General features: G+C 42.6%; 2 protein-coding genes across 6 annotated transcripts; one reads left to right on the top strand and one right to left on the bottom strand.

Annotated features, from left to right (window-relative positions):
- Window positions 1-235: 235 nt before the first annotated feature.
- Window positions 236-2,455, bottom strand: tmem14ca (transmembrane protein 14Ca). Of its 3 annotated transcripts, none has more exons than XM_072378141.1 (5): window positions 2,362-2,455; window positions 1,792-1,876; window positions 1,204-1,305; window positions 729-816; window positions 236-458 (listed from the first exon to the last, which is right to left on the bottom strand). In XM_072378141.1, the coding sequence occupies exons 2-5, from the start codon at window positions 1,865-1,867 to the stop codon at window positions 398-400; spliced, it is 327 nt and encodes a 108-aa protein (XP_072234242.1). In that variant the 5' UTR covers window positions 1,868-1,876; window positions 2,362-2,455; the 3' UTR covers window positions 236-397. The 3 variants fall into 3 exon arrangements, with proteins under 3 accessions (XP_072234242.1, XP_072234241.1, XP_072234240.1); XM_072378140.1 differs by having other exon boundaries at window positions 2,234-2,437; XM_072378139.1 differs by lacking the exon at window positions 2,362-2,455 and adding an exon at window positions 1,991-2,150.
- Window positions 2,456-7,299: 4,844 nt separating this feature from the next.
- Window positions 7,300-19,531, top strand: tfap2a (transcription factor AP-2 alpha). Of its 3 annotated transcripts, XM_072378138.1 has the most exons (8): window positions 8,704-8,791; window positions 9,179-9,616; window positions 10,189-10,608; window positions 11,882-11,933; window positions 13,487-13,709; window positions 14,547-14,665; window positions 16,423-16,564; window positions 17,785-19,531. In XM_072378138.1, exons 2-8 carry the CDS (start codon window positions 9,590-9,592, stop codon window positions 18,071-18,073), a joined length of 1,272 nt encoding a protein of 423 aa, XP_072234239.1. In that variant the 5' UTR covers window positions 8,704-8,791; window positions 9,179-9,589; the 3' UTR covers window positions 18,074-19,531. The 3 variants fall into 3 exon arrangements, with proteins under 3 accessions (XP_072234238.1, XP_072234237.1, XP_072234239.1); XM_072378137.1 differs by lacking the exons at window positions 8,704-8,791; window positions 9,179-9,616 and adding an exon at window positions 7,300-7,503; XM_072378136.1 differs by lacking the exon at window positions 9,179-9,616 and having other exon boundaries at window positions 8,430-8,791.
- Window positions 19,532-27,599: the final 8,068 nt, after the last annotated feature.

Consider the following 27,599-nt stretch of genomic DNA (forward strand, 5'->3'; position numbering starts at 1 on the left):
AAATAGCGTTTTATCAACGGACTCCGCAAAGCTAAATTCTCTCAGCTTTATATTTCATATCGTAGATGACACAAGGTTCAAGCATCAGTGCATCCGAGAATGACGACTCTTCATGCTGTACAGCGACTGCTCAGCTCTTTGTATGTGCACTGAATAAAGATTTTGTAACACTTTTGTACTAATAAATGCATAGACGTTCAAGGTGTTTCTTCTTCAGAAATAACAAGACACCCACTCCTACTGTATACAAACAATGTATTTCATGATCAATGATACATATTTTTTGAATATAACAACATGTAATGACAAAATGTTTGGGGGGGGGGGCTGCTCTTTAAACATAAGATCCACATCAGTGAATGGGAATAGAACATTTTCATCTTTCAGCATCTTCACCTCATGAGGACTCTGCAGGTTTCTGGAGCAATGCCAAGCTAAGCTTCCCCACCATCAGAAGGCTGGAATGAGAGGACTACATTAGGCTCTTTTTATGTGTATTACTGCATCATAACACACCTAGCAGCACTGTATAGCCAAATAGGAAAAAAAAAAAAGTTAAATGCCAAGTCAAGTGTTTCAAAAATTAACTCTTTCCAACATTAACTAACAAGTGATAACAAAAGCTGAACTAAGCATAACATAGTCCTACTTTTAGTAATCTTACATGAGTGACACGAATAAAAATTTCCAGAATTCATCCAATAACATGGATGTGATGAATACCGCACCTTGCTCCCGCCATCAAACCAGCTGGCATGAGCTTCCTCGACCCGTAGAACCTCTTTCCCATAACGCCGGTCAGGGCTCCGGATGTAGCTGGCACACAGAACATGGAGGCCAACGTTAGTCGCAGTTCAAATCCAATACTTTTTCACCGTCACCACATGCAGAACCACCATATGGAGTATACTTTACACATTTTTTGTGTGAAGATCTAAGATGCAGCCACGTAATAATCGCTCAACTCATCTCTGTGACTGTTGTTAATGTGCAAAGCCTCCAGACTGACGGAAACATTCACAATGTATCGTTAGCGCTATTAGTTAGCTCAACATTAAATGTTACAACAACAAAAAAAAACACACTAACTCGAATTACTCAGTTCTGTTAAACAATTTAAAGGCTAAAGGTCAGGACATTTCTGTCTGGTTAAGGACACTTTGATTGTTACCGTGGAAGCCAAAACATTTCACGTTTACCAACCTAGGGACACCCAAATATTATTCGGGTCATTGGAGATCTGGTATGCACCAAAACCTGCAAGGCCCCCAAAAAGGAGACCAGCGGCCAGGGAGGGGACACTGCCTGTGAGAGAGAGACAGAGAGATGGGGAGGAAAAAGAGGTGAACACATGCACCTGACATTGGCAGGACTGAATCTGAAGACCGTGAACACTACGAGGCTGACAGGTGGATTCTGAGGACTTATTGATGAGGATGTCTGTGAGTGTGAGCATGGCTGCTGATGACACTGAGAGTGAAGGTTTGAGAGGGAGATAAATATAATTATTTTGTTTAGGTTTATTTTCTGTGGAAGATTAATGTATCTGATGGAGAAATGCCAATAGGTGGAGTTGTTTTTCAGGGCACAGCCTTTATTCTCTTTTAGAGATAGAAAGGAGCAGGTCTGCTTTTTCCACTTAACTTCTTTTGCAAATGTAGGGGTTCGAACCTGCAACCGAGAGATGTTGCATATTGGCCACTCCGTAGTAAACAGATGAATGAGAAAAGTATTCAAAGACATGTACTGTCCAACTGACAGGGTATAACCCAACTCAACCACTGAAATTACCTGCTTTCGCATAACCAATGACTCCTCCGGACGCAATGAGGGTGGCGTATCCATATCCTATCCAATCCACAGACATGTTGCACACCTGCCAGGAAACACACGGACTTCAGTGAGTGAAACAACAAACATCCCTGATGCATCGAACACTGGAGTTATTTCATTAGGACGACTGTCTGGTTTGAGTTCTAATCTCACTTACATGTGCTAAACTACTCAGGCTGCCTGACTCCTGTAACATAGAGCTGTTACAGAACACTAACTGAAACAACAGAACGTGCGAAAACATTGTAACACACGTAGCGCTGTCCCAAAAGTGGCGTTTGGGTGCATCTGATCACAGATCGTTACACAGAGGGGGACATGTGTGCGTCTGGGTTATGGAGATAAGACACCAGGAGCTTTGACTAGCATCGCAGTTACAACACACACGCTGAAAACTTACACAATTTGTTGGGCCCACCGATCTAAACGTCCAATAAACTACAGGTTACAGCAGTGTGTCAGTCTGGATAGGAGCCTCGAAATGACGAGTGCGTGGCGCTGGAGAGAGCTAATAAAGCCAAATACAACCTTGTTCTTTCTGTTTGTCCTCTGTCACCGCCGCTCGCAGCTTGTTCTCCGACGAGCACAAATGAATGGTACACATTCAATGCGATGAGCTGCATGACGGGAAATGTAGGCTTCGCTAATCGTGAGAGAGAGAGAGAGAGAGGAGAGATGGTGCGTTCAGGGTCTAGTCTGGAGAGTACATCCATAAAACTTTCACAGCGACAACTACAAAAACAGGGTGTAGAGAGAACTTGAGGTTAAACCCGAGCACTTTCAGTTAAGATAAAAGTTAAAGCTGGTCTCTAAGCTTAAAAACAAAGCTTAACTGTTTATTGGGCTGCCTGGTTAATTTTAGTTAAAAAAATAAATAAAAAATTAGGCCTTTTCGCGATTTGTGTCGTGGTAAAACAGGAAGTTCCACTGGTTGCGTTTGAATCTCAGTGTTCATGATGATACAGTCAATAGAGAGGGAAAACAAACAAAACAGTGTAATTTAAGCGTTGTAAAACATTTTCCTTCCTGGTGTGCATGAGTAAAACAAAATTTCCTCCGAATAAAACCCAAATAGTTTGTCCAGATAAATGACTCAATAAATGAACGAGTTTATAAACTAATAAACTGCCTATCCTTTCCGTCTCAAGAGTTAAGTCCACAGACAACATATGAACTGAATCAATTCAGATCCGGCCTGACGAACCACCTTAAAGACTCACTGATGACTCCTCTGACGCCGTTCGAAAAACTCTTTTCTCAACCACAAGATGGCGCCATAGGATTAAATTACGCTGCGTTATACCACAACCCTTCATCGATGTGTCGATAAAAGACTTAAGGATGTACATTCGCTCAGTGCTTTCCCAAATTGCCAATATATATATATTTAATTGCAATCAGTAGAATAAAACTGTTGAAAGAACAATGTGCAGACTCACCCCTCAGTGACTTGTTGGTATAAAAACCGCTCAGAATGATCATTAAAATGGTAAGGGTCAGTCTTGGGAGTTTCGATAAAGTTTACAAAGAAGGGCAGTTGGACAAAAGTGAATAAAAGCAAAGTAAACCGAAAATCAACATTTGCTTCATTATGTCCCCGAATTTGGATCTTGGAGCTCTTGTGTTGTGTGTACGTGTGTGTGTGTGTTTTCATTTATTTGCTTTTCTATTTCTATAACTTGTAATTGTACAATCATATATGTATTAGTCAATTGTTAGGCAGCATTGGTTTGGTAATCTTGCAAGTTTCTGTGCGCTCGTTCTCGTTTGGTTTCAATGGTAAGGCTCCTTAAACCAGACGGCCGCGTCCTCTGACGCAAGGTGGCGCTGGAACCCAACTTATATTCCTCGGAGAGCTGCGTTTTACACAGTGGGGCCGAAACTCCTTCCACTTAACCATCACCACATGAGGCTTTTATCGCTGGAGCCGGTGACGGAACAGTTTTGTGTCTTCGCCGGACAGAACGCTTCAGCAGCGGCAGCCGGCTCGACAGAGCCGAAGAAAACATGGCACGCCGAGGCTATTTTCTTTTTTTACTCAAAATCACTGGGTAAAAAGCTTTAATTTCTGGCATTCAAATGTGTTTGCTTCTCCTCACTTTGGAAAAAGACACTAACTGACCTCCATACAGATCAGCATGCAACAATGAAAAGCTTCAGACAAAAATAATTATTAATCATACATATAGTAATAAAAATAAGAATTGTCATTATTATCATTTTGTGTCGTTGTTTGGTCCGCAGCCTTTATTAGACACAGCTCTGCCGGAGGCCCGGCGCTACAGTGGAAGTGGTTGAAAACCAGCCCTAAAGACAGGGCAGACATTCAAAAGGGACTCCGCTTCAACTCTCAGACAGCTCCGCTTCAAAACTTACTCCTCCCTTGCGCGGAGCCCCAAACAATATTTCTGACCCCCCCACCCCCTCACCCCACCGCTCAAACACCCCCTCCACTGTGCCTACTCCTTTGTCCAGGTCTGTAGCTGCAGGTATTGTGTGCGCGGTTAAAACGCGTTCGCCTTTGAAGTCAAACATGAAGGCTTGTTTTAAATATTAACGCCAAGAAAATCTATAGTCTCCGCGCGGAATTATGCAACTGCAGGAGAAAAGTCAAAAGTTAAAGTATGGATCTATTAGTTGGGGTAAAAAAAAAATTCAAAACACTCATCAGTGACTATTTTTTTTTTCTTTTTTTAAATAAAAAGTTTGTCTAATATTTACACTCTGAGATTTCAGTGCGTCCGGCGGTGGGAGCGCGTTTATGTGCGTTGCGCTTCCTCGAGAACCTCAAAGAAGAAAAGGTGATTTTAAGAGGAGAAAAGGAGGCTTTAGTCTGAAAAGCCTCGACTGTTATCGCCCATGTGAGCGCACGTGTTGCTCCACGGTGTGTGTGTGTGTTTTCGTGCGCGTGTGAACTACCGAGAGAATCAGAGCTCATTCTCTCTTGGCCCCCCGGGGGTAGAGGGGGGGGGGGGGGGGGTTGTACATAAGTATGTATTAGAAATAAACAGAGGATAAATAAATAATGACCCCTCACAATAGCATGGGTAGCTCTCTGTGCTAAAGTAACGACGCTGGCAGTTAACCTTCAGGATTTGAACTCGACACACTTCTATGTGCAATGAGAGAAAGAATAAGAAGAAGAAGAAGAAGAAAACAGAACAAACAAGCAAAAGTTTAATTGACTCCCACAATTGAAAAGATTTGGCCTTTTTGGGGGGGTTTAATCTCAACTGAAGACACAAGTGTGACCAACGTCACTTCACATACACGTGCGTTCCCTGGCTCTTTAACACATGCTGGAGGAGGATATCCTCGATGAGCAATCGTTATTAATAAATTCTACCGATAAATGAATGTAAATCGTATGTTACTTGACAGCATTAATTGCTGATGAGCATTCTAGTCTGTAGCAGGGGGGGCTTTTCCAACTCAGAGCAGCGCACTATTTCAAACGTGTTCATTTTCAGATAGTATTGTTTCTTTTCAAAGTGCGACAGCTTCCACTCATCCACGGCACCGTCAGTAAGCCCTTTTCACTTTTTCTTTTTCTCCCCAGGTACTTTCTTGTCCACACCCGGACCAGTGCGCATGCGCCGCCGGGTGGGCCCCCTCACAGTTTTTTTTTATGGCCAGGTGAGGCAATCTGGTCTAGGTAAAAAAAAGTAAAGGTTTACTTTGGGAGCGAAGGCTCAATGAGATAGACAAGGAGCAGCTCAAAACAAACCCGCAAAAGGCAGCAGGAGACAGAGAATGTCAATTATGGGCAAAATGGGGGAATGGCAGGTATGTGTTGATTAATTTGAGACAAAGAGACTGCTGCGAAAATCCATGAAAACTGTCAAAGTGTTGACTTGTTGTAGCATGAGGCTGCACTGTTAATTTGTTTGGTGAACGGTGCACGGTGGAGGAGTTATCTCACGCTAGAAGGCTGTTGATTTTCAACAGACAGGGATCATATGTAAGCGTTTGAGATATATTTTAGAGGCTTTTTTTTCTCTCTCGTTGAGGTAGCCTTACATTTCACACTGTTCATCTGTTTTTATTTTATCTTATTTTATTTTTTTTGCGCTGAAAATCTGAGGAGGTGTTGTGCTTTAAGGGCTGTGTGTGCATTTAGGATCCACTGCGTTTGGGGTTTGTTGCATCATAAGAGATAAATGTGCGGAAAGTAGACTTTACAGTGTTTGGTTTTTGTCACAGAGAAGAAATGACAAAGAAAAAAAGCACCCTTTTGCCCCAAATCGCGTCGCTGCGTCTTTGAGGTGAAAATGTAACTTTTCATATGAGTACTTTTCTTTTCAGCCACAGCAGCTGTTCCTGAAAAAGGAACCCATGTACTTTATGTAGTCTTATTCTGCAGATTGCGTGAGCTTCACTGGGAATCTGGCCTTGTTTTTTGGGAGGTGTGTGTGTGTGGGATGGGGGGGGATTTAAGAGACGAAACAAACACTTGAATTTCGCTCGTCTGAAGAAAAAAGAAAAGAAAAGAAAAAAAAATCACTAAGACAGACAACCAGACCACATCTCCAGAAAAAAAAAAACCGCTGGCATGAATGGCTGTCAGCCACTTCCATCGCTCCAGATTCATTAATAACAACTACCTGTTTAAAAAATGTAAAGTGCTCCACCAAAAATGGTAATCCGGGTTTTGAGCAAAGGGGGCCAACGCCTGAAAAGAGCTGGCGACCTGTCTGCTGACCCACGACCTGCTGAGGTGAAGGCTCGACCGGCGACAGGGCAGAGCCAGGCTCCCCCGGCCACTCATTCAAATGAAACAAGGCCATGTTGTTGTGTTAATTATTTACATTCCCGCAAACCCTGCTACCTTACAGGTAGTCAATGGACCTGTAGAGCCGCTTCGAATCGCTCACCTTCTTAACATAACATTAAGAGAATAGCCTCTGAAGGTCCCCGCTCTCAATGGGATTAAGATAACTCTTTTGGAGTTGAAGAAAAAAAGAAGTCAAGATTGGCAACATGGTGCGTGGCCGTGTGGTATTTGCATGGACAGGCTGTTTTTACACCAAAAAAAAAAAAAAATACAAAAAATACACTTGCTCTACCCGTAAAGGAAACAGTAAGGGGAAAAAACAAGTTAGTATATAAACACATGTAATTCTTATTTTAAATCTTAGTTTTTAAAATATCTCAAATTAGAGATGATCGCGTAACTCTTACTCCAGCCCAAAGAAAGACGACGAAACAGTGGAGCTTGCTAAAAACCGTCCCAGGTGCGTGCAGGTCCCCATGCATGACTGTACACCCCCCCCTCCCCTCGACAAAAAACAAACACACCTCACTGAACAGTAGCAATAACAAACATGTGTAGCGTCTTGCTGCTTTAGTTTTTACCTGTGCGCTGTCCATTGGTGTTGTGCGAGCAGATGGGGGGGAATCAAAACGGCTGTTGATATGCTAATGAGGCCCTGTGCCAGTGTTATTACAGAGCTGCTCCAGCCCTTCACTTCCACCATTAGAGGGAGACCTCAGAGCGCAAGACAGACAGCAGCCCACAGCTTCAATAAAAGTAGTTTTTTTTCTGAGCGGAGAGCACAATTCACTGAGTGAAAACAAGACTAAGGCGATACCTATACTCAATAGCCACCTCAACAACCCATGAAAATGCTTTGGAAATTAACAGATAACATTAAATATGAAGACTGCGAGGTAAGGCACCTTTTTTCAATTTATTTGAATTTTATATTGCACTTTTTCTTCTTCTTCTTTTTTTTTAATGCATAGTACAATTATTCAAAGGGCTGTTTTGACCACGTATGACATTCTTCTGACAGCTGTTAGTGAACACATTAGCTGCAGCAGAGCAGGCTTCATCCAGTAGCTTTCATTCATTTCAAACACACTGACACCTCCACTGGTGTGCAACAATAATAATGATACTAACAATAATATTAAGTTTGAATTTTATATGTTAAATGTCCAACTTTTAATTGCATGAACAAAACGACACCGGTATTTATCCCCCCCAACATCATCCCTCCCCCCCTTTTTTTAAAAAAAGATCCACAATAAAATATGTCCCAACATTAAGAGACACGTGGACACATTAAAATGATAATATGCACTTACCATGCATTGAATTAACATGAGCTTTTTGGACCAATGTAAATGCTGACACAATCTGTTTTATTTTATGCTTGAACGGCATATGCACGTGCACCTTTCATTTTCTACATTTTTATTTTATTTTCATTATCTCTTCAATTCAAGCCGTTGGATTTTGGCGTGTGAGCAGCCTGCGTGTATGTACGTGTGGACTTCCTGCTGAAAGCGACTTGTTTTGGACATAGACAAAGTTTGGCGGTGATATCAGAGGCTTTAGGAGTGGAGAAGCCAGTCGGACGTGTTTTCGCCCGCGTCCTGAGAGGATAGGGACCGACGTGGAGCTGGAAAACAAAACCAAAAAAAATCAAATGATAAAGGAAAAAAAAAGAAATAAAATACTGGGCACCTCGTCGTTCCTGTTGTTCTGATTCTTTTAGTATTTTGGCCAAATCTTCCCCGGTATCGACACAAAAATATATACATATAGATATAGATATACAATTTGCGTTTGAAATCCGGTTATGGCCCCGTGTTTCGTAATTCTGAACTGCGTGTTTTTGGCAGGAAGGGGAGTGGAGCTGCTTTATAGAGCCGCGCGTAAAAGTTCGTTGGAGCGCCGGATCCCGCGGCCCTATGTCAGAGTGTGGACATTTAAAAAAAAAAAATTTCCTCGTCTTTTCCCGTTTAAAGTCAACGTTAGCCGCGTGGCTTTTGGCCGCGGAGTCGAGGAGGAATCGTTGGATTAATTCGGCGGAGATAAATGGAGGAAAGGAGAGCCATGGAGGACAGCTCGCTGTCGGAGTCTGAGGTGGAAAACAAAGGGACAGGCGGTACGAGCGAGCCGCTCGGAGCGCCCGTAGCGTCGTCTGCTGGATTTTCATCCAGTTCAGAGGTGCACATTATTTCCTTGCCTGGCTTCTCCTGTCTGCGGTCCACATCCCTTCATTCCTATGTCTTTCTTTCACTTTTGCGCTTTGGCCCTGGGACTCTTTTCAAATGCCCCCCCACCTCCTCCCCCTCTCTCTGATTCGTCAGACGGGAGTGAATGTCCCCCTTTTTTTTGTCTCCCTCTCCACTCCCTCCACACTCTCTCACTCCCTCTTTCTCTCTCACTCCCCATCTCTGATTAGATATACTGATTCCTCCTTTCAATGGACGTCATTTAAGCGTCGACTCCTGCCTTGAGTTGCGTCCTCCGCTTCACGCCAGATTTCCGACTATTCTTTCCTTATTATTAAGTATTCCTGTAATATTAATAGTCATGAATGTGTTCTATTAGGAGTCCAAGAGGGAGACGAAGAAGCGGCTCTTTTGCTAATATGAGCTCAAGCGAGGGGACGGTCGCACTGTGATAGAAGCCGGAGAGCAGGGAGAAAGAGGGGGTTACCGAGAGAAACTTTTCAACCCGAATCCGCCAGCACCGCCGCGTATCTGCATTTTTAGACCCAGATGAAGGGCAGCTCGGATCTTACCATTTGTTTCTGATGGATTATCGTCCCGCTGTCGAGGCACATATCTGATCACCGGGGCCATCGTGATCCTGCAGGAGAGAAGAGTCTTTTCGGGGGCCTATTTTTTTTTCTTTTGCCGGTTAATTCCCTTTGCTCGTCCCCCCCAAAACACTAACGGTGTTTTTGAACTGATTTTTTTCTTCTTCTTCTCTTGAGTTGCACCAAAAAAATCCTTACAGATGTTAGTGCACAGTTTTTCCGCGATGGTAAGTTGCTGGAGCCTCACCGTGTCAGACACTTTTTCTCTGCCTGTTTGCATTCCAGATTTTTTCGTCTTCTTCTTTTCACGTAAATTTGTATTTTGCGGAGGTTGTCTGCCTAAAACCAGCGGTGCAGCTTGCTAAAAACGATCAAAAAGGCACGGTTACATATTTATGAGCATTTCCCCCCCTGGAATTTGGATGTCTCGTTTTATTATTTACTTTTGACAATTTATTATCACGTTTATATACATATATAAATATATATATGTATATATATATATATATATATGTGTGTGTGTGTGTGTATAAACTTTGTGGACACGTGGTTGTTGTGAGAAAATGGTGTGTTTCTCCTTTAAAATGCTCTTTTGTTTATTTGATCGACAAACAACTAACAATTTCACACAGATTTAGCTCTTGGTCTTGTTCTTGTCATCCGCTCAGGCTATATTGCCCGAGTACACGCCCGCTGAGCATAGACGAAAAAAAAAAAAGAGGGACATTTGATCAATTTATGACTGTGTCTTCGAGGCTTAAATATTAAATCTTCTTTTCTTTCTATCCTTCCCTGCCAGGACCGTCACGACGGCACCAGCAATGGGACAGCCAGGCTACCTCAGCTGGGCGGCGTGGGCCAGAGTCCCTACACGAGCGCCCCTCCGCTCTCCCACACGCCAAACTCGGACTTCCAGCCCCCGTACTTCCCCCCACCCTACCAGCCCATCTACCCGCAGTCTCAGGACCCGTACTCGCACGTCAACGACCCGTACTCCCTAAACTCCCTGCACGCCCAACCTCAGTCGCAGCACCCGGGCTGGCCGGGCCAGAGACAGGGTCAGGAGAGCGGCCTGCTGCACCAGCATCGCAGCCTGCCCCACCAGTTGTGCCGGGAGTATCGCAGGGAAGTGCTTCTACCGTCCGGCCACGGCATCGATACGGGACTGTCGGACTCTATCCCTATCCATGGAATACCTCACTCTTTAGAAGACGTTCAGGTGAGGCAGCGTTTACCTGGGTTTCCCTTTCTGTTGGTTTGTTCGTTATATACATATATATAGAAACAAATAATATGATGATAAATAAAAGTGCAACATTGTTGTCATTAAATTGGTGCATTCAGGCACCTCTACAATTTCTCAGTTAATATTTTGATGGATAAAGGAGTGTGGTATTGCTTATCATTCTACTTTATTTTCATATATGAGTTTTTTTTTTAATGTAGGTTTATTGGTATTGTAGAAAAACTGTTTTTAGAATAAATATTAATGGATTGAAGTTAGTTGGATGACGCGTTTAATTAGGTTCCGGTTGCTTATTGTTGTTGCTTTTAAAATAGACCCCCCCCTCCTCTCCCAGCTTTGAACAAATAGTATGGAAATGTTTGCTGCTTTGTCAAGATTATCCCAGACAAATCACAAGAATTTGGCTTTTTTTTTTCTTTCCTGAAAAATATTTCCCAAACCGGTCCCTTTTTAATGCTGTTACTTGCCAATTTTGATATATATTTTTCAAAAAAATTCAGCGTTGGTCTTTGACTTAAAGTAAACTGAATTAAAATCATAGAAAAAAAAAGAAACCGTACGTCTGTATTTCCACGCGGTTTCCTTGATGTACTTGGACTTTTATTGGATTTGTCTTGCGGGGGGGAAATGGGAAAGAAAAAAGCACGAGCTCGCGGCTCTTCGTGAACAATAACATCATAATACATCGCATGCACACTTACAGGAGAATTGAGTTTGTTATACTGAGTTTTGGTAGCTGCGATTAGCTACTAAAGACGCGTGATGAATGAGCTCTAAAATTGTCAGTAACCCCCATTCTTATTGAGACTATTCTTTCCAGTTTTTAATCAGAAACAAACACCAATAATTCTCTAATTAGTTCATAGGCCTTTAATAGGCTGTGCTACCGTAATTACTATCCAATCTAGATTAGAAGTTTCCTTGTGCGTATAGAGCCAAACTGAGGGCGAAATTAGGTCAGGATTATGGGGCAACGCAGCTTCGTTATTTAAGTCTGAGTTTGTGTTATCCTGTAATGAGTCCACCAGTGTAACGCGCCGAAAACACCCGTGGACAGTCCTAACAGGTATGGGCCACGAGAGCCTCCATGTTGGGCGATATATGGCCGCTAATTGTGTCAGGCTTTGTTCGCGCACGGCATACTTACTTCCACAGGAGTGAGACTGACATTTTTGTACCTTTTGTGCTAAAATATGTTCCTTCTTTTTTTTTTCTTTTTTTTTTTTTTTTTGCATTTGTGTCATAGCCTGTTGAGGATCAAGGAATTCACATTCCCGACCAGACTGTAATTAAAAAAGGTAAGCAATTTCCTCTGAGATATCATGCATGTTTCTTCAAGCTTTCACACCGCTACACACACACACACGCACGCACACACACGCACACGGTCGCGCGCGCACACTCCGTTCACCATTCTGCTCGGGAGAACTCGATGCAATGCGGTAATGCCTGACTGATCCTAATACGCAGTAGCCCATTTTTCATTACATGGTTTCCAAGTGCATCAAACTGGCTGCACCTTTTTCTCGCTGATGGAATTTACTGTCAGCGTTTCGGCGCAGCGGGGAGATGAGTGGAGCTGGTGGGCTTTGTAGGCCCGCGCTATTGATGGTCAAAGATACAGGCCTATAGACGATGCTGGCACTTAGAAGCCAATAGCTGCAATCACGCAGCATGGCCAAATCTAAAATGGAAGTTGGTACCGCCGGATGGAGCACAGGCCAAGCGTGTGCAGGGTGATAATATGTCGTTTAAGGAGGGAATCAAAACTGGGCATGGAAAATAAAAATTACCGGCTGTTTAAAAAAAATATATATATATATATATGTACATATATATATATATATAAATACGTGTAATTTTCGCGATGGGTTATCCTGCTTCGGTTTATCTGTTTATTTGCTGTCAAAAAATCGGTGATATATATGACTGATGATCCAACATAAGGAGGCCTTTTCGCGGCCATGTTTAAAAGCGTTTTGTCAGGTCAAATTAAATCTCACTGGATATGATGTGGAGCAATTTTGCTTCTTTTCTCTCTGCTCCTTCTGCTTTTTCGTCTTGTCTTTTTTCCCATTCTTGCCCTTTTTTTTGAGTCTATCTGCGCATCAACATGATAATTGGCTTCTTATATTAGTAATCTCAAGAGTTCGTTTAACTCCTATTGTCTCTATTAGGCTCCCTTGAGCCATTAATGTCACAAGTGATCTATCCAAAGGCGCACAGTCCCCCTTTGTCTCCGGTTACTGCACACCAAAACGGTGTAAAGCCCGGCAGTGCTGAGCCGTCCCCCCTCACACACACACACACCTCCTCCCTCTCGGTGTGAAATCACACACGGGCAGCGATGTTTTGTTGGATACCAAGGATATGTCAAAATGGGTAGACTTTATCGAATCTCTCCGTTGGTGTGGATGCACAGTCTTTCTTTGGTGATCCGAGAAAAATGCGCTGTTTTAGCGCTGATCTGCTTCTCACTCTCCGTTGCAAATAAGGAAGTGCACATAAGATATTGACGCCTCAAGGTCATGATGGAAATAATGGCACAAATGTATTATACAAATATAATCGTTGTTAATATTATTATCATTATCATAATAGTATGTATGGGCCTGTGTTTGTTCGTTTTCTCTTCATATGCTTGTTTCTGAACGTGTACACATGTGATGCTAAACTCTAAATACGAGGCCTAAGTCCCCCCTTCTCATTTAGTTAAGGCTCTGCATTGCATGAAATTCACTGAGCACGGTCTCTCTCTCTCTCTCTCCGTCTCACCCCTGATCCCCCCTCCTTCTCTCCATCCCACTATCCCTCTCTTCCACCCCCCCTCCTCCTCTCTCCCTGGCTATAGGTCCAGTGTCTTTATCCAAGAACAACAGCGTCTCCATCCCCGTAAATAAGGACGGTCTTTTCGGAGGGGTGGTTAACCCCAACGAGGTGTTCTGCTCGGTTCCGGGCCGCCTGTCTCTCCTCAGCTCCACATCAAAGTACAAGGTCACGGTGGCCGAGGTGCAGAGACGCCTCTCGCCGCCCGAGTGCCTCAACGCCTCTCTGCTGGGCGGGGTGCTGAGGAGGTGAGTTTGACTGGCGAAAAAAGAGAAATAAAAAAAGCGGAAAAAAAATCTTCTCACTCTACTTTGCTCCGTCTTTACCTGTGTGTTTGCGCGCGTGCGCACGAACACTCTCCCTCTTCTCCAATCATTTCTCTCTGCAAGCGTGCATCTCTCTCTCGCGCTCTCTCTCCCTCCTCTGTACCAAGAATAATTAAAATCGACCAACCATGACACCTGGCTCCTGCATTTAAAGCAGGAGGGCTCTGTTAAATTCCATATTAACTTCCCTTTGCGCACTGGAGCTCCCTCTCTCAGTCTCTCTCAAATTAATGTAGGCCTAGTCTGTTTCAACACCAGCTCTATAGGCCCAGTGAAGGCATTACACATGAAAACATTGGTCTCCAGTGAACTGTCTACTGAAGTGCTGCTGCAGACACGCAGCCAGTAATAGCACTGCCTATTAAGTGGGACTTTATTTATTCAGTTTGTACAGTATTTGTCTGCTGGTGATAAGGCGGGGGCTCTTTTGGATTTATTTATTGTTTGTATCAGAGATGTGGACAAGGGCAAAGCTACTCCCAAATTAAAAACAACAAAGAGGAGATGAACCTCTTTACTGGGTCAAATCTGTTTATGTCTTGTCGCCTAAATATCCGAGTGTACAAACACATAAGAACAGTGCTATAGCCCCTTATTTTGAGTGCTTGTAAATCACTGTAGCCATATTTGGTGCGCAGAAATCTTCGTGTCCATTTCAAAGGAAAATATCCCTCCTCATAGTTTATCTCTGCCCCCTGACACAAATTCCTCCACATGAGCAACACCGCAATGAGTTTCTGCTTTGTTTTCCTGTCACAGAGCCAAGTCCAAGAACGGAGGAAGATCCTTAAGGGAGAAGCTGGATAAAATCGGCTTGAATCTACCTGCAGGCAGACGCAAGGCAGCCAACGTCACCTTGCTGACGTCACTAGTCGAAGGTAAGTCTTTAGCCTTAAATCACGTTCCCACTCTTGTTGCTCCCGCGATACCAGGTACTTGCAAAAAACGTTTTTTCTTCTCTCCCCCCCCCCCCACTCTCTTTCTCTGTGTTGGAAATCAGCATATGCGCTCATCCGTGTAATGTGGACCGACTTTGCCTCGCAAGTAATAAAGCATGAAGGATGTGTGTGCGTGTGTGTGATTATGCGAGTGTGTGTGGAGAGCGAGAGAGAGATAGAGAGACCAACACATACAGAGAGAGAGTGGTGCTGGTAATTCTAGTGGCTTTGGAGCGTTGGCCTTCGCTTTCAGGAGCACACTTGCAGGTCCACGGCTGGCCTAGTTTATACACTGGATTAATTTGTGTTGAAGTCCAGTTAATTATTGAGTGCTGCTTGTTTATTGGGCACCGCTGAGCTGTTTCACCTCATGGATGAGAAGTCGATTGATTTATTAACCCAGCATTGTTTCAAACATTAATACAGCCTGGATATAGCAGCGCGGGGCAGATTTTTAATGGCGACTTAATTCTTTCGTTAATAGCTTCCCTTGCTTTGGTTTTCAGTGAAGATTTGTACTGCATTCAGATGGCGCAGCGCTGACCTATTGGGGGCTATATGTTTTGGGCCTATTAAAGAATAAATTAGGCAATTATTGTGCCCAGAAAAGATGCCTTTTACGTGACTGAATAAATCCATTTCGCTCGCAGAGTTGAGTCTGATTATTCAGTGCAGTGGTATTTGGTGTGCAGCTGGTTTCCAAAGGTGAAAGCACGCGACGGTTCATTGGTCCCCGTTAATCATTATCGCAGACTAGACCCAAATGCAATATTCATTGTGTTTGGTAGAAAATTTGGTCCTGTATTGTAATGAGCCTGGAGAAATGTTTGATTGTGAGTAATACGAGGGTGGTGGCACGTGGGAGGTGGGTAACAGAGGGAGTGTTGGGAGGGGTGCAGAGGCAGCCTGGTTGTTTGGAGAGGGGACACTGCCTTTTCTGTGCTGTCATTGTTTATGATCCGCTCCATTTTATGGAAAATAGTTTACTGGACTCGAGCTTTGATGCTAATTGGCGCATGCGTTCTTCCGGAGCAGAGGCTTATGGGCAGGAAGCCCCGCAGTAAAAACTCAACTGCTTCAGGAAATTAAAACCAAAGGCTTGGAGGGGGGAAATGGAACCAAGAAGAGAGGCGAGCTCAGACAGACACGGACGGAATGAGAACTGCAATTCTCAGAGCTGCAATGGCAACGAGATTTGGCTACAGCCCTTTAAAATTGCTTCCCCCATGCCTTTATGATCTGCTGGACTTTCAATAATGTGCAGGCATTGGTAATCAATGACATGGTGTTAAGCATGACGCTCCGTCTATATTTCATATCCACTTAGTTTCCCCCTCCATGTTGAAGCGTTCTCACGGTATGACGAAAAGAACCTAACGTGTAATGACAGTTCCCAAGTATAATAATAATGATTGTTATTAGAATAATAATAATCATTATTATTATTGTTATTTCCCGGGTCATTCTTGTTGTCATCGTCGCCATCATCATCAGAGTGGTTGGGAACGCACAGGTGCCACGACCCTGCTGCCTGAACGCATAAACAAGAGTGGACGTTCTGTTCGTAGCAGATTAATCACGTGCTCGTCCAAGCAGGGGGTGTGAACTCTTGCGTGTTTTTGATGTAGCCATATTTAATGAGAAAACACTTTCAGCCCTCATGTTTTCCTTTTCTCTTTTCCCCCTCTGTCTCCCAGGCGAAGCGGTGCATCTTGCCAGGGATTTTGGTTATGTATGCGAGACCGAGTTTCCAGCCAAGGCAGTAGCTGAATATGTAAACCGTCAGCATTCCGACCCAAACGAACAAGTCCAAAGAAAAAACATGCTATTGGCCACGAAGTAAGTGTTATTATCACATTTCACCGTGTCACACCAAATGCACCCCAGTCTCTGCCAGCACGGGCCTGCTTGCCCACTCTATTAAAACGCATGTTTTTGCCCCCACACACCGTTCTTAAAGTTTTGACGTTTTCTTTTCCTGGCCTCTAAACGTTTCAGACACATAACACTGCTCCAGGTTCATGTTATACTGTCAACGCTACTAGCACGCCTGATAATTAATAAATAATAATGATTTTTTTTTTAAAAAGTTGTGCCTCACCCTGCATTGTTCCTGAATACGGATTGGATTCAGACGTCCATTTTGTTCCTATTTAAACAGGTGCTTCGGTTATTATTATGATCATAACTACAGCGCAGTCAAACAGGCCATAGTGCTGCTGATATGTTGACTGGGCCTTTCTCTCGTGCGCTCGCACAGCAGCATTTTGTTTACCGTGTAATTTCAGAGACACTGACACATAGCTGGTTTTCATCCAGCGCTGCCATTGCTGTTTACTATGCATTAACTAAAGCACGGGGATTCCACACAAGGCACAGAGAGGCAGGGGCCAGCATTTAATATTGATGATGGGCTGCTATAATCAAACAGCTGTCAGCCATAACCGCCTATGACAGGCTTTTAAAGTGTTGTTACCATGAAATGGAGAGTGGCCTAAACCTGCGTTGAAGCACATTTTAATGATGGAGTATTTTCTTTTTCACGTTTTGCAGCAATTTCAGATGACTGAAATAAGTTTATTTATTTTCTGTCTTTTTTTTTTTTTTTCATTTTTTCCCGTTTGGGTGCTAAGTTGCAGAAACGGTGTAACGCTTTCGTCACTTGGTTCGTGTTTTCGCCTTGAAATGAGTTTCCTTTCCGGCGCAGAATTAGTCATCGCGACGCAGAGCCGAGAGATTTACATCAACCTGTTTGGCGCCGCGATATTCTCGCTACCCAGGTGTTATTCTTTGAGAAAGAAACATGGACCCAGTCAACGAATACGCAGTCATCTCTTTGTAGGATAAAACAAATTAATTATGGAAGCAGGGAGACTTTATCTCACCACAATGAATTGGCACTTCTCACTTGCCTCAAGCAAATGCAGAATTTACAACCGCAGGACTGGTTATTCTTGCAGCGTGTCCGCTGTGATATATTTAATTATTATCAGGACATTGAAATGCTTGTAGGGATTTTTCTGGCTCGATCATTAACACCCCACTCTCTTTGCTTTCAGGCAAGTCTGCAAAGAGTTTACAGATCTGCTGTCCCAAGACCGCTCGCCTCTGGGAAACTCACGGCCACAGCCCATCCTCGAACCGGGAATCCAAAGCTGTTTGACCCACTTCAGTCTAATCTCGCACGGTTTCGGGACCCCTGCCCTGTGTGCGGCCATCACGGCCCTGCAGAACTATCTGACCGAGGCTATCAAAGCCATGGACAAAATGTACCTCAACAACAACCCCAACAGTCACTCAGATAACGGCACTAAAGGCGGAGACAAAGACGAGAAGCACAGAAAGTGATGTTTCCATCCCACCTGCACCTGAGGGCCAAATCCCAGGGCCCTTCTTCTGCACCGACCCACGCCCTCGTTCCGGCCCCTTCTCATCCAATATAAATATTATAAATACCTTATAAATATTATTGATAAAGTTAAACGTGCCACTTCCTGATCTTGCGCGATTTTCCATGTTTTGTTTTTACATCCCACTTTGGATTCAAGGGGGGGGTGGGGGGGAAGGACGCAAGAATCTCCTTCTTCCATCACCTGAACCACGCGAAACGTTATTCTGGAAAAAAAGAAAAGAAAAAAAAAGAAAAAAAAAAACAAAAGAAAGAAAGAAAAACAAAAGAAAAGAGAGAAACGCTGCAGAGGAGCAGCTCCAGGGCGAGGAAAAGGTGCACCACCTCAGCCAGAGGACTTTTTATGTACCCCCCCATCACCCCTCCTATTTTTTATGAGCTGCAACGAATGGACTGAAATCCAGCAGACCCCCCCCCTTCTATATCCCAATTTTACGATTACTGACAAAACCGAAGCAAAAAGAAGATGAATTCTTTATCAGTATTGTGAATAATAAACTTGAAAAACAAAGCGAAATTCCACAGATCTCCATGTCATGACTTCAGTTGTAGACTCTCACACTCTCTCTCTCTCTCTCCAAGCGACCAACTTGAACTTTTTGAATTTTCAACACGATTCGCGGTTATATAAGGGAATCAGTGTTCATGTATGTATATATTTATTTATGTGTAATTTAATGGGAATTGTAAATATGGTGCGTCTGTTGAAACTTCTTCTTTTTTTTTTTTCTTTTTTTTTTTATTTATCTGGTGCCTCCTGTTTTAGTGGGTTTGAATATTCGGTTAGTTCTTCATGTGATTTTTATGGTTCTAGAAAACAGAAGTTTTTGGGGTATTTTAATTCTCTGGGATATTTCAATTCAGCCCTCTTGTAGCATGTTGAGGCGACACTGAAGCAAGTGAACAAATTGAATAGAAATAAACTTCCATTTCTCTCTCTATATATCATCCTATTCAGTTTTCCTTTTTAAAAATCTGAGCTGAGACAGAGCATAAGTGAGACCCCGAGAATATATATATATATATATATATATACATATATATATATATGTATATATATATATATATATATATGAATTTTTTTAGTGTGTCTATTTTCGTTTTTATACAAGCTTTTATGTGTTGTGCCAATCAGAATACGTTTCACCTCTTGTTCTCTCCTTGAAGCACCATAAAAGCAATAAATGGAATATTGTCTTTTTTTTTTTCTCTCTATGGTTGAAGACATTCAAAAACATTTTTTGGGACCACCTGATATCTTGTTATGTCCGATAATGTCCAAAAATTGGAGGCGGTTTTAGCTGTATTGTATAGATCTGTGCTGGCAATAGTTCCTATGCCTGTCAATGTATTATAGTCCTTTGTTGCCCAGAAAAAAATAAATATTTGATACGCTTCATCTCGATTTTTATTCACATCTTTTAATTTTTGTATCCACCGCTTCATACACCCGGGTGCTTTTTTTTTCTGTTTCTGTTTTTGCTTTTGATGCTTTTTAGTATTTTTTTAATATTTTTCTTTCCTCCACATTCTGAAGAGCTACAGTAATTGAGTTTATGTCTCCCCTGACAATTTCTCCTTGCAATAAGCAGCTGAACTCATTGTTTCCCTCAAGTACAATATATATATATATATATATAAAAGAAAATCTTACTTTTAACTCCCTGGTTCAGAGCACATGATCTTATGCAGGCCAAAATGGCTCACAACAATGGATGTATTCGCGTTTGAGATGTGCAGCGCCACCCCTCCAGCTAAAACCCTCTGAGATGTATATAGGCCTGGTGTGCAGTGTTTGGTTGTTACAGGCTATATTTGGCTCTCCCCCGTTCATTCTGTGCTGGAGCCCTTATTCAAAGACGTGCATCAAATATTTGTTATGTTGTTTGCCTCTTAGTGTAATCAGCGCACAATCAGCGCTCAGTGTGCTGGCTTCTTGTGTCTATCCCGTGATATAATCAGAACATTTTCATAACGAATTTCCTCATCTAACCGGGATTTAGTCTCTCTCTTTTTTCTTTTTTTTTTTCCCCATCTCTCTCTCGTTGCGCTGAGGCTGAGGCAGTCTGGGTGATGTGGCGATCTTGCTCGCCTGTAATGGCAAATCTGATTCTGGCCTTTGCTTTATTTTGCGTGCAGAGCTGCAGAAAGCAGGCCATTGCATAACATTTAAGTTGAGTTTGATTGTGTATTGATGGCGTGGCACCTATGGCTCGGAATCAATCTCGTCTGGAGCATGAATCAGTCTGGTGATATATGCATCTTGGTATTGTTTCTTGCTTTCCCCATTTCACTGTCTGGTAACCATGCAGTTTAAAATATTGTAACTCTGGGAGATATGGCACCGGGCAACCCCCGCCCCCCCACTCACCCTCCTACTCATTCTCTCCCATCTCCTCAGCGGCCACACTTATTATCTGCATGATTTTTGGTCCTTGGTTTAATTCTGAGGCAGTTGTTTTGCGGGAGAGTGAACGAAGCCTAACTGTACATGTCCTTGGCATAATTGCGATGCACAGTGCTGGAGCAGGTGAAGCGAGTCATTGTCTGTCAGGGCCTGTTTTTGTTGGCTCAGTCCTCAGATTGTGTGTGGGATCCTGTCCTCAGGCACAATAGCTCACTCATAAAGGGGAGAGACTACCCGGCTGCTGCTTCTATGGTGGATTGGAGGGGGTGGAGGGGAGGGAGGCGTAGCATAAATAGTCACTTTAAGGGAAAACAATCGTATTAAAACAGCATTCATTGGTATTAGAGGAAAAGGAAGCCCCTCGCGTGTGTCATTAATGCTAATGTTATTTAATAAATTTATCGGGGTTTGGTTGAAAGAAAACAGGTTTTGAGGGTGAAACAAACGCATTAGAAATAGTTGCATCTGTGACAATGGCGGATATTTGTGTGCATTATTATTATAAGATGGAGGCCCATAATTGCGCCTTTCCGTCTAATAGAATTGGGAGTGAAACTCCAAAATCCCATTGTGCTGTTGCTTGTTTATACTGATACCAGCCCACAATTTGCATCGCTTTTTAATGCAAAATTGTAATTTTACCCTAATTTGATCTTAAGCAGGTAGAACTGGTTTCTCACATGCCTCACAGCAGAAGTCATTTGCAAAAGAAGGAGGTCTGAAATTTGAAGAGCCAGTCAGCAATACCCAGCTGAATTTGGATAATTCAATCCATAACTGCTGCTTGTCTCAACTAAAGCAATTACAGCTGATTCTCCTATAGTAATTAATAAGCGCGAGGCCTGTTGTTATCAAATGTTGATGGGAATATATGAAGCAAAAATAAGGGAAGGAATAAAGGAGGAAACTGTGAAACGAAGAGTTTTCTACAGGCAGATGACGATGATGTTCAGGGAAGGTTCTCTTATATATATATATATATACATCTCTCTCTCTCTATATATATATATATATGTATATATACAGAAATGTGTATATGCTCATATTTACTTCCTACAACATTTGTCTGCCGGAGATTCAGTGGGCTGGCTCTATCTATGTTGAAATTTACAGTTGGCAGCAGAGATGTGTTGAAGGACAAACACAGACAGAGCAAGTCGAACCACCTCTGCAGCGCTTAAGCCACACACATCTTTGTTTAGAACAAAAGTCTTGTTGTACCGAATCGGAATAAATGTGGCATGTGTGGATGAGACATTTCGAGGAGAAACGAATGCCTGCGTGCTAATACTCCACACAAACGTATTTTCTCATGCCGGTCGCCTTCTATTGATCACAGCCTCTCATCTACAAGCAGCTGCGCGTCGCCGCTGCGTTCATCAGTCCTGTACAAATGTGTCCCGTCCACTTTACACGCTAGGGGGGATTTTTTGTGGTCAGGAAGTCTTTAGTTGATACTGCTGAGATCATTGCTCGGTGAAGGGACTGTCTGCGTGGCCTAATTAGCCTGTAGCAGCATCGCTACAACAGTCTGCACTGTGACGCTTGGAGGCAATGCTTTGGAGTCGCTCGCCTGCATGGGAGGATATAGAGCAGCCGTCTATAAGGCCCAGATTTGTTCACTGTACTGACATAGACGTTATATTGGTATGCCTGGAATTTGATTCAAGCCCAGCTGTCTTCCTGACATTTAAACAGAGGGTTCTGAATCTGGTGGGCGATTGTGGTATGGTTTCCACGTCGCTTTATTTTGAAAAAAAAAAAAAGAGAGAAGTGAGCTTTCACGGGGGATTAGTGTCTTCACAGTGCTGGAAAGTTTCTCCTTCTTGATGCAACGGATATGTTTTGATAGAGGCTTTTGGTGGACTAAATATGTTGATGTGCCAGAAACACTAAGATGGGACTGAGTCTGAGATAATAGCAAACAGATCCTCATTTCATCGACAGGATTTCCAGCAAACGCACCGCTCTCAAGCGGAGCTACTTGTGTCACGTTTGCTATCGCGAGCGCATTTCAAACTGCCTGCTTAATAATAAGTGGCTTGGACAAGATGCAGGGCTCCTCTAAATGGCATTTGATACGGTTATTGGTGCAATCGAATTATGTGACTTTAAAGTTTGCAATGAAGCGCAAAATGGCTAATTGTCCTCAACTCTGACATCAGCCGTAATTTGGGGCTTGGCCCCCACTCTCGCCTGGCGCTGACCCCCTATGGGCCCCTTGCCCACTCTGCAATCCAGGGCTCTGAGAGAGGTCAAAGACTTCACCAAATCGCCCTTGATTACTTGAGACATTAGGTAATCGATTAGAAAACATTAAGTGACTTTGAATAAACAAAGGGAGTCCTGATAGGTATTAGAGCTCAATAATTCGACTGCAATATGGTCCATTCAGAAAAACGAAAAGTATGTGAATAGTGTCCCTTAGCTTGCACACACAAGCCCACACCTCTATCGCTACATGTGCAAAGACTTGGCGACTCTCAGTACTAAGTATTTGATTTAAAATAGGCTTTCGTGTTGCTTTCTTTTCGCCACTTTGAAGGAGTCTTGGCTTTGTTAGCAGTTTGTGGCTGTGACAGCAGTCATCAGGAATTAACTGTTACCCCCCAGTCACCCATCAAGCGCAGAGGTCTGGGGAAAATGGGCTTGTGTGTCCCCAAATATATGAAAAACGAGCGGATTAAAATTGTGTTAATGTTTCCTCACTCGGTTAATGCAGTTTGTATTCTAGTTTTAGTCATTCTCTCTCTCTGTGTCTGTCTTTCTCTCTCTGTCTTTCCCTGCATCCTCTGCAGTCAGCCAGGGGGGGAGTGTCGCCCCGGGCCAAACATATGCTTCTTTCCATTGCACTAATCCAAATGCAGCGTGGAGGAATAATTGCTCGAGTGGCCGTGGCTTCGCAGGGGCTTTGTCCCTCACTGGCTCCCGTCAGCCAGGCACACGCCATTTCAATCAACTCTCCCTCTCTCTGTCGAAACTCCAGTCCCCTTTTTCCTATTTTCATTTAATTATCTTTTTTTTTCTTTTTATATCAAACCAGAGCCTCGCGCATCTCAAGCACAGAGCCCCAGCTTTTAAAACGCGCCCTCGCGTTCCCCCTGTGTTGTTGATGCTGCTGCTGTCAGGTCATCACATTAGGAGCACCATCTTCATTAATACTGACAGTGTGCGACACTGGCTTTTTTTATTTCTGTTTTTTGTTGATTTTCTATTATAACTTTTGGGGACTTTGTCAGGCCGCTGACTATTTTTATTGAATTTTTTTTTAATTAACACCATGCAATGTTTAGTCAGTGTTGGGAAAAACACTTTGGCCTGTCAACCAGAGCTGGCAAGGTTCGCGATAAGTGCGCCTCATTTCAGGAGAAAACCCACTATCTTACATTAGTAGGAAAACATGCAAAGCAACAAATATAAGAGACGTTAAAGTTCAAAGTTGGAGACGTTTGACAATCTAAAATGTTTATTATTAAGTAACAACAATAGTTGTAGTAATGATATTAATATTAATGATAATAGTAGTAATAATGACATTCCTGATAGGTTCACACGCGCAGGTGGCCATGGACTACCAGCACCGTGCATTGTTAAACTTTCTCATCTGATTTTAATGCTGAATGAATAACCAAAGGGATTCAATAAGGAAACAAAGATGTGTTTCATGGACCCAAACGCTTTTTTCCTGCAAGTTTAAAATGTGTTTCAAAGTGCAAATCGACTTTGATCATGTTTTGCACACACACACTCAAGCGCGCTCGCGCACACAAACGCGCGCTCGCGCACGCCGTGAGCTTTAACACAATCGTTTGCCTTATTTTCTGTGAATCAACGATGAAAAATCACTCTGGTGAAAAAGGTGCATTTGCTAGGAAATCACATATTTCCGCGGATAAGAGATGGAATAAGACAGAGCAAGGGAGAGGTGGACTGGGGGGTGGGGAGGGAGCGGCAGAGAGCCGTGGATGTCTGACTGAATTAATAGACATGATAATTTCACACTATTTCATAGCGAGCTATCTGTTCCATCACAGCAAAATAAAAGGGTCACTGCGCAGCTGTGGCAAACCCCAAGCGTTATTATGAAGTTTGATGATAGACGCCCCCCTCTTTCTTTTCCCCTCTCTCTGTCTTTTTTCCTTCTCCCTGGTACTTTGCTTCAGGCCAGCAATAGCTCGGGGCCACGCCAGTGCCTCCCCATGATAAAGGACTTATACTCTGTCTGTGCGCAAAGAAAGCCGCAGCTTCTCTCTCTCCCGAACCTAATCAACTCACTGGCTTGGCCCTTTAACGATTGGTATACACCCCCTGCCTCTCTTTCTCTCCCTCTTTTTCTCTTTCCCTCCATCCCTACCCCCTCCCCCCATTTCTACTTCTTTTTTCTGCCTTTTTCTTCTGTTTGTTCCTGCACATTTTGGGCTTGGTTATTCTTTCGCAAACATCTTAATACTACTGCTAATAATAATGATAATAATGAAAAATAAATATAATTCTCTATAACAACGAATTAGATTTTGTGAACGACTTGAATGAGACAAATTAAACTTTGAAGAGGAGGCCAAAGTTGTGGTTCAAGCTGCACCACTTTTACTTTTTCAAATTTCTCAAATTTCTGTTGATCATAGCGTGCATCTTTATAAAAATAAATAAATGAAAATAAAAAGAAGGAAAAAAAACCAAATAATTTTTTGTGTTATTATAAGTAATTTATGTAGGCATTTGCGCTATAGAGACTTCTTTTTTTCTCCCTAAAAACCCAAAAATCTCTTCAGACATATTTCACCGACCTTTAGGCTACCGGTTGAATATAGTAGCGAATGAGGCACCTAAGGAGACTTTTTCCAATGACAACAGTGCAGTCTGATATGCAGCAAGATGTGATTTTTAAATGGGAGGTGATGCTATTAGACTCGTTCTGTCAAAAAGAAAGAAAAAGAAAAGAAAAAGTATCCTCCGACTCCAGGTCAGACAATTGCAACGGACTTTTTCGAAATGGATAAATAAAATATTTTCCACTTTATTGCTGATAGTTTTTGTCAGTTATTGTTGCCAGGCAGTGATTATGATTTAAAAAATAAATAGCGGAAATAATCAATTTTGTTGGAGTTTGAACGGGATCCAGCTAGAAGCACTCCTGACAAGATTAAAGTCCTGCCAAGAGTGCTTTTTTTAAAAAAGAAAGTCATCACATAAGCATCATTATCAACCTTTAGCTTTGACTTTAACAGTAAAAGAAGCCAAGAATAATTCACAAGGTTGACAATTATTTATAGTACCAAGAAAAAACAAAGTAAAAGAAAAGAACATTCTTACCCAGATGAAATGAACATGGCTGAAGAGAACTTCCAACATCAGAAAACATTTTTTAAAAGGCCAGCATTGACCAACATTCATTCAGCCTAAATTGAATGCAAACGTCCAACTTTCTAGTATGCTAAAGAGTTACAAGGTTGGACTGTGCAGTGGAGAATTTCACACATAACTTCCTTTCACACATAAATCCCTGCGAGGTGGCGTGCACTCTGTCTGTTGTTAACGCCACACGTTTCCACAGCACCTCGACGCAGTCTGACCCTTGGAACAAATCAATGTGTTTCATGAGAAGACATCAAATGAACAAAAATGTTTTAATGATTTCAAGCTTCACATGGTTATCTATGCAACTGCAATTCTTGGGCTCAATGGCAGTGTTACTTTTCTGTGATTTTTCCTATTACCTGTGTGTCAAAATGACATGACAGCTAAAGATAAAAGGACTTAGTAATCAGTCAGCCTTCATTTAGTATCTTCTTCCTATAGTTTTGATGAGCCATCTTGGAGGATATAAGTAACTACAGCTGAAACACGTTCATTTCTAGCAACATTATGGGAATAACTGGCAGAAGCAGGGTGTAGTTATGCCCTCCGTCTTATTTTCTCACTAATGAAACAAAGGCAGTTACTCAATTACCCATACATGTGTATGAAGGAGAAAGACTATTTTGCACTTTGTTAATCTTCATTTGATTTTTTTCCCCGATGTAAGTGATTCTATTGACACAAAAATGTACTCGCAGAAGAATTGTTCATGACAGGGCAGAGGTACAATTAAGTTTTCTGTCATTTGCAGCGGATCCTGTGCGCAGCTGATAATAATGTAATAACTGTATGATAAACAGCCATGATATTAGCTTAAAGCAGAGTCCTGCATGGTTGAGGGAGTTAGAGGAGCTTGGTCTGGCCTCTTGGAGCCTGTGAAGAAATGGTTTTGATCTTACCACAGGCTAAACACTGCCAACAGGACTTGACATTGCAGTACAATTTCCCAATTACCTTTTGACATGCATATTGACACAAACGCACAAAACTGTAATTTTCTCTCTGAATTTGTTAGCTTGAGGGGCTCACTTTCATGCCAGTGGATTGTCAGATGTGCTGCTCTCTCCCCCCTTTCTCTCACTGAATATATCTCTGTCTCTTGCCGCCATTGTACTTTTACGTCAGTGTCCAAAAAAAAAAAAAAAAAAGAAATAGAAAAAGGAGTATTCCGTCCTGACAGCTGGTAAATGTGCAAGAACATTTTCATTTTCCGCTAATATCTAAATCTGGGCTAACGTCCACTTGACTTGTGTGCTTAATACTTGTGGATGATAGCGGTGAAGAACAGGACATTAAACACGTTTCATTTCACGGTTGTTGGAAGCTCCCAGGACGTAAATGTGATCTGATAGTTAGCTTCCACAAACAAGTTTTATCTAATACCACCGAACACTTGTGTGCCAAAAACCTCAACCTTTTCCAATAAACTTTGCAAAGCTCACAAACATCTTGTCTCTCGATTGTCAATCTCATGGTTCTGGCCAAACTCAACATGCCACTTGACACTGAAATGCCATAATCACTGGGATGTTTTCTTGCTTTTGAAATGTCCAGGCAGCAAAGAGAGGAGGGCGGACGATGGCCATGTCATCATGAGCTTGTCATCATGGTCCGCTTGATTGGCACATGCTAGGCCAGATTACAGGAGCTGGTGTTGACGAGGGGTTACCCTGAGACTTCAAGCCGTTTGTTATCAGGAA

The sequence above is a fragment of the Leuresthes tenuis genome, unplaced genomic scaffold (assembly GCF_036924035.1).
Source record: "Leuresthes tenuis unplaced genomic scaffold, fLeuTen1.0.hap1 SCAF_24, whole genome shotgun sequence".
NCBI classification, from domain to species: domain Eukaryota; kingdom Metazoa; phylum Chordata; class Actinopteri; order Atheriniformes; family Atherinopsidae; genus Leuresthes; species Leuresthes tenuis.

Excerpts from the sequence above, each read along its gene's own strand:
- tmem14ca (XM_072378139.1), bottom strand. The coding sequence starts at position 2,077 with ATGTTTTCGCACGTTCTGTTGTTTCAGTTAGTGTTCTGTAACAGCTCT. Across the intron at positions 817-1,203 it reads TAATATTTGGGTGTCCCTAG|CTACATCCGGAGCCCTGACC; the intron begins GTTGGTAAACGT and ends TCTGTGTGCCAG. Across the intron at positions 459-728 it reads GGTTTGATGGCGGGAGCAAG|CCTTCTGATGGTGGGGAAGC; the intron begins GTGCGGTATTCA and ends CTCTCATTCCAG.
- tfap2a (XM_072378136.1), top strand. The coding sequence starts at position 8,660 with ATGGAGGAAAGGAGAGCCATGGAGGACAGCTCGCTGTCGGAGTCTGAG. Across the intron at positions 8,792-10,188 it reads GATTTTCATCCAGTTCAGAG|GACCGTCACGACGGCACCAG; the intron begins GTGCACATTATT and ends CTTCCCTGCCAG. Across the intron at positions 11,934-13,486 it reads CCAGACTGTAATTAAAAAAG|GTCCAGTGTCTTTATCCAAG; the intron begins GTAAGCAATTTC and ends CCCTGGCTATAG.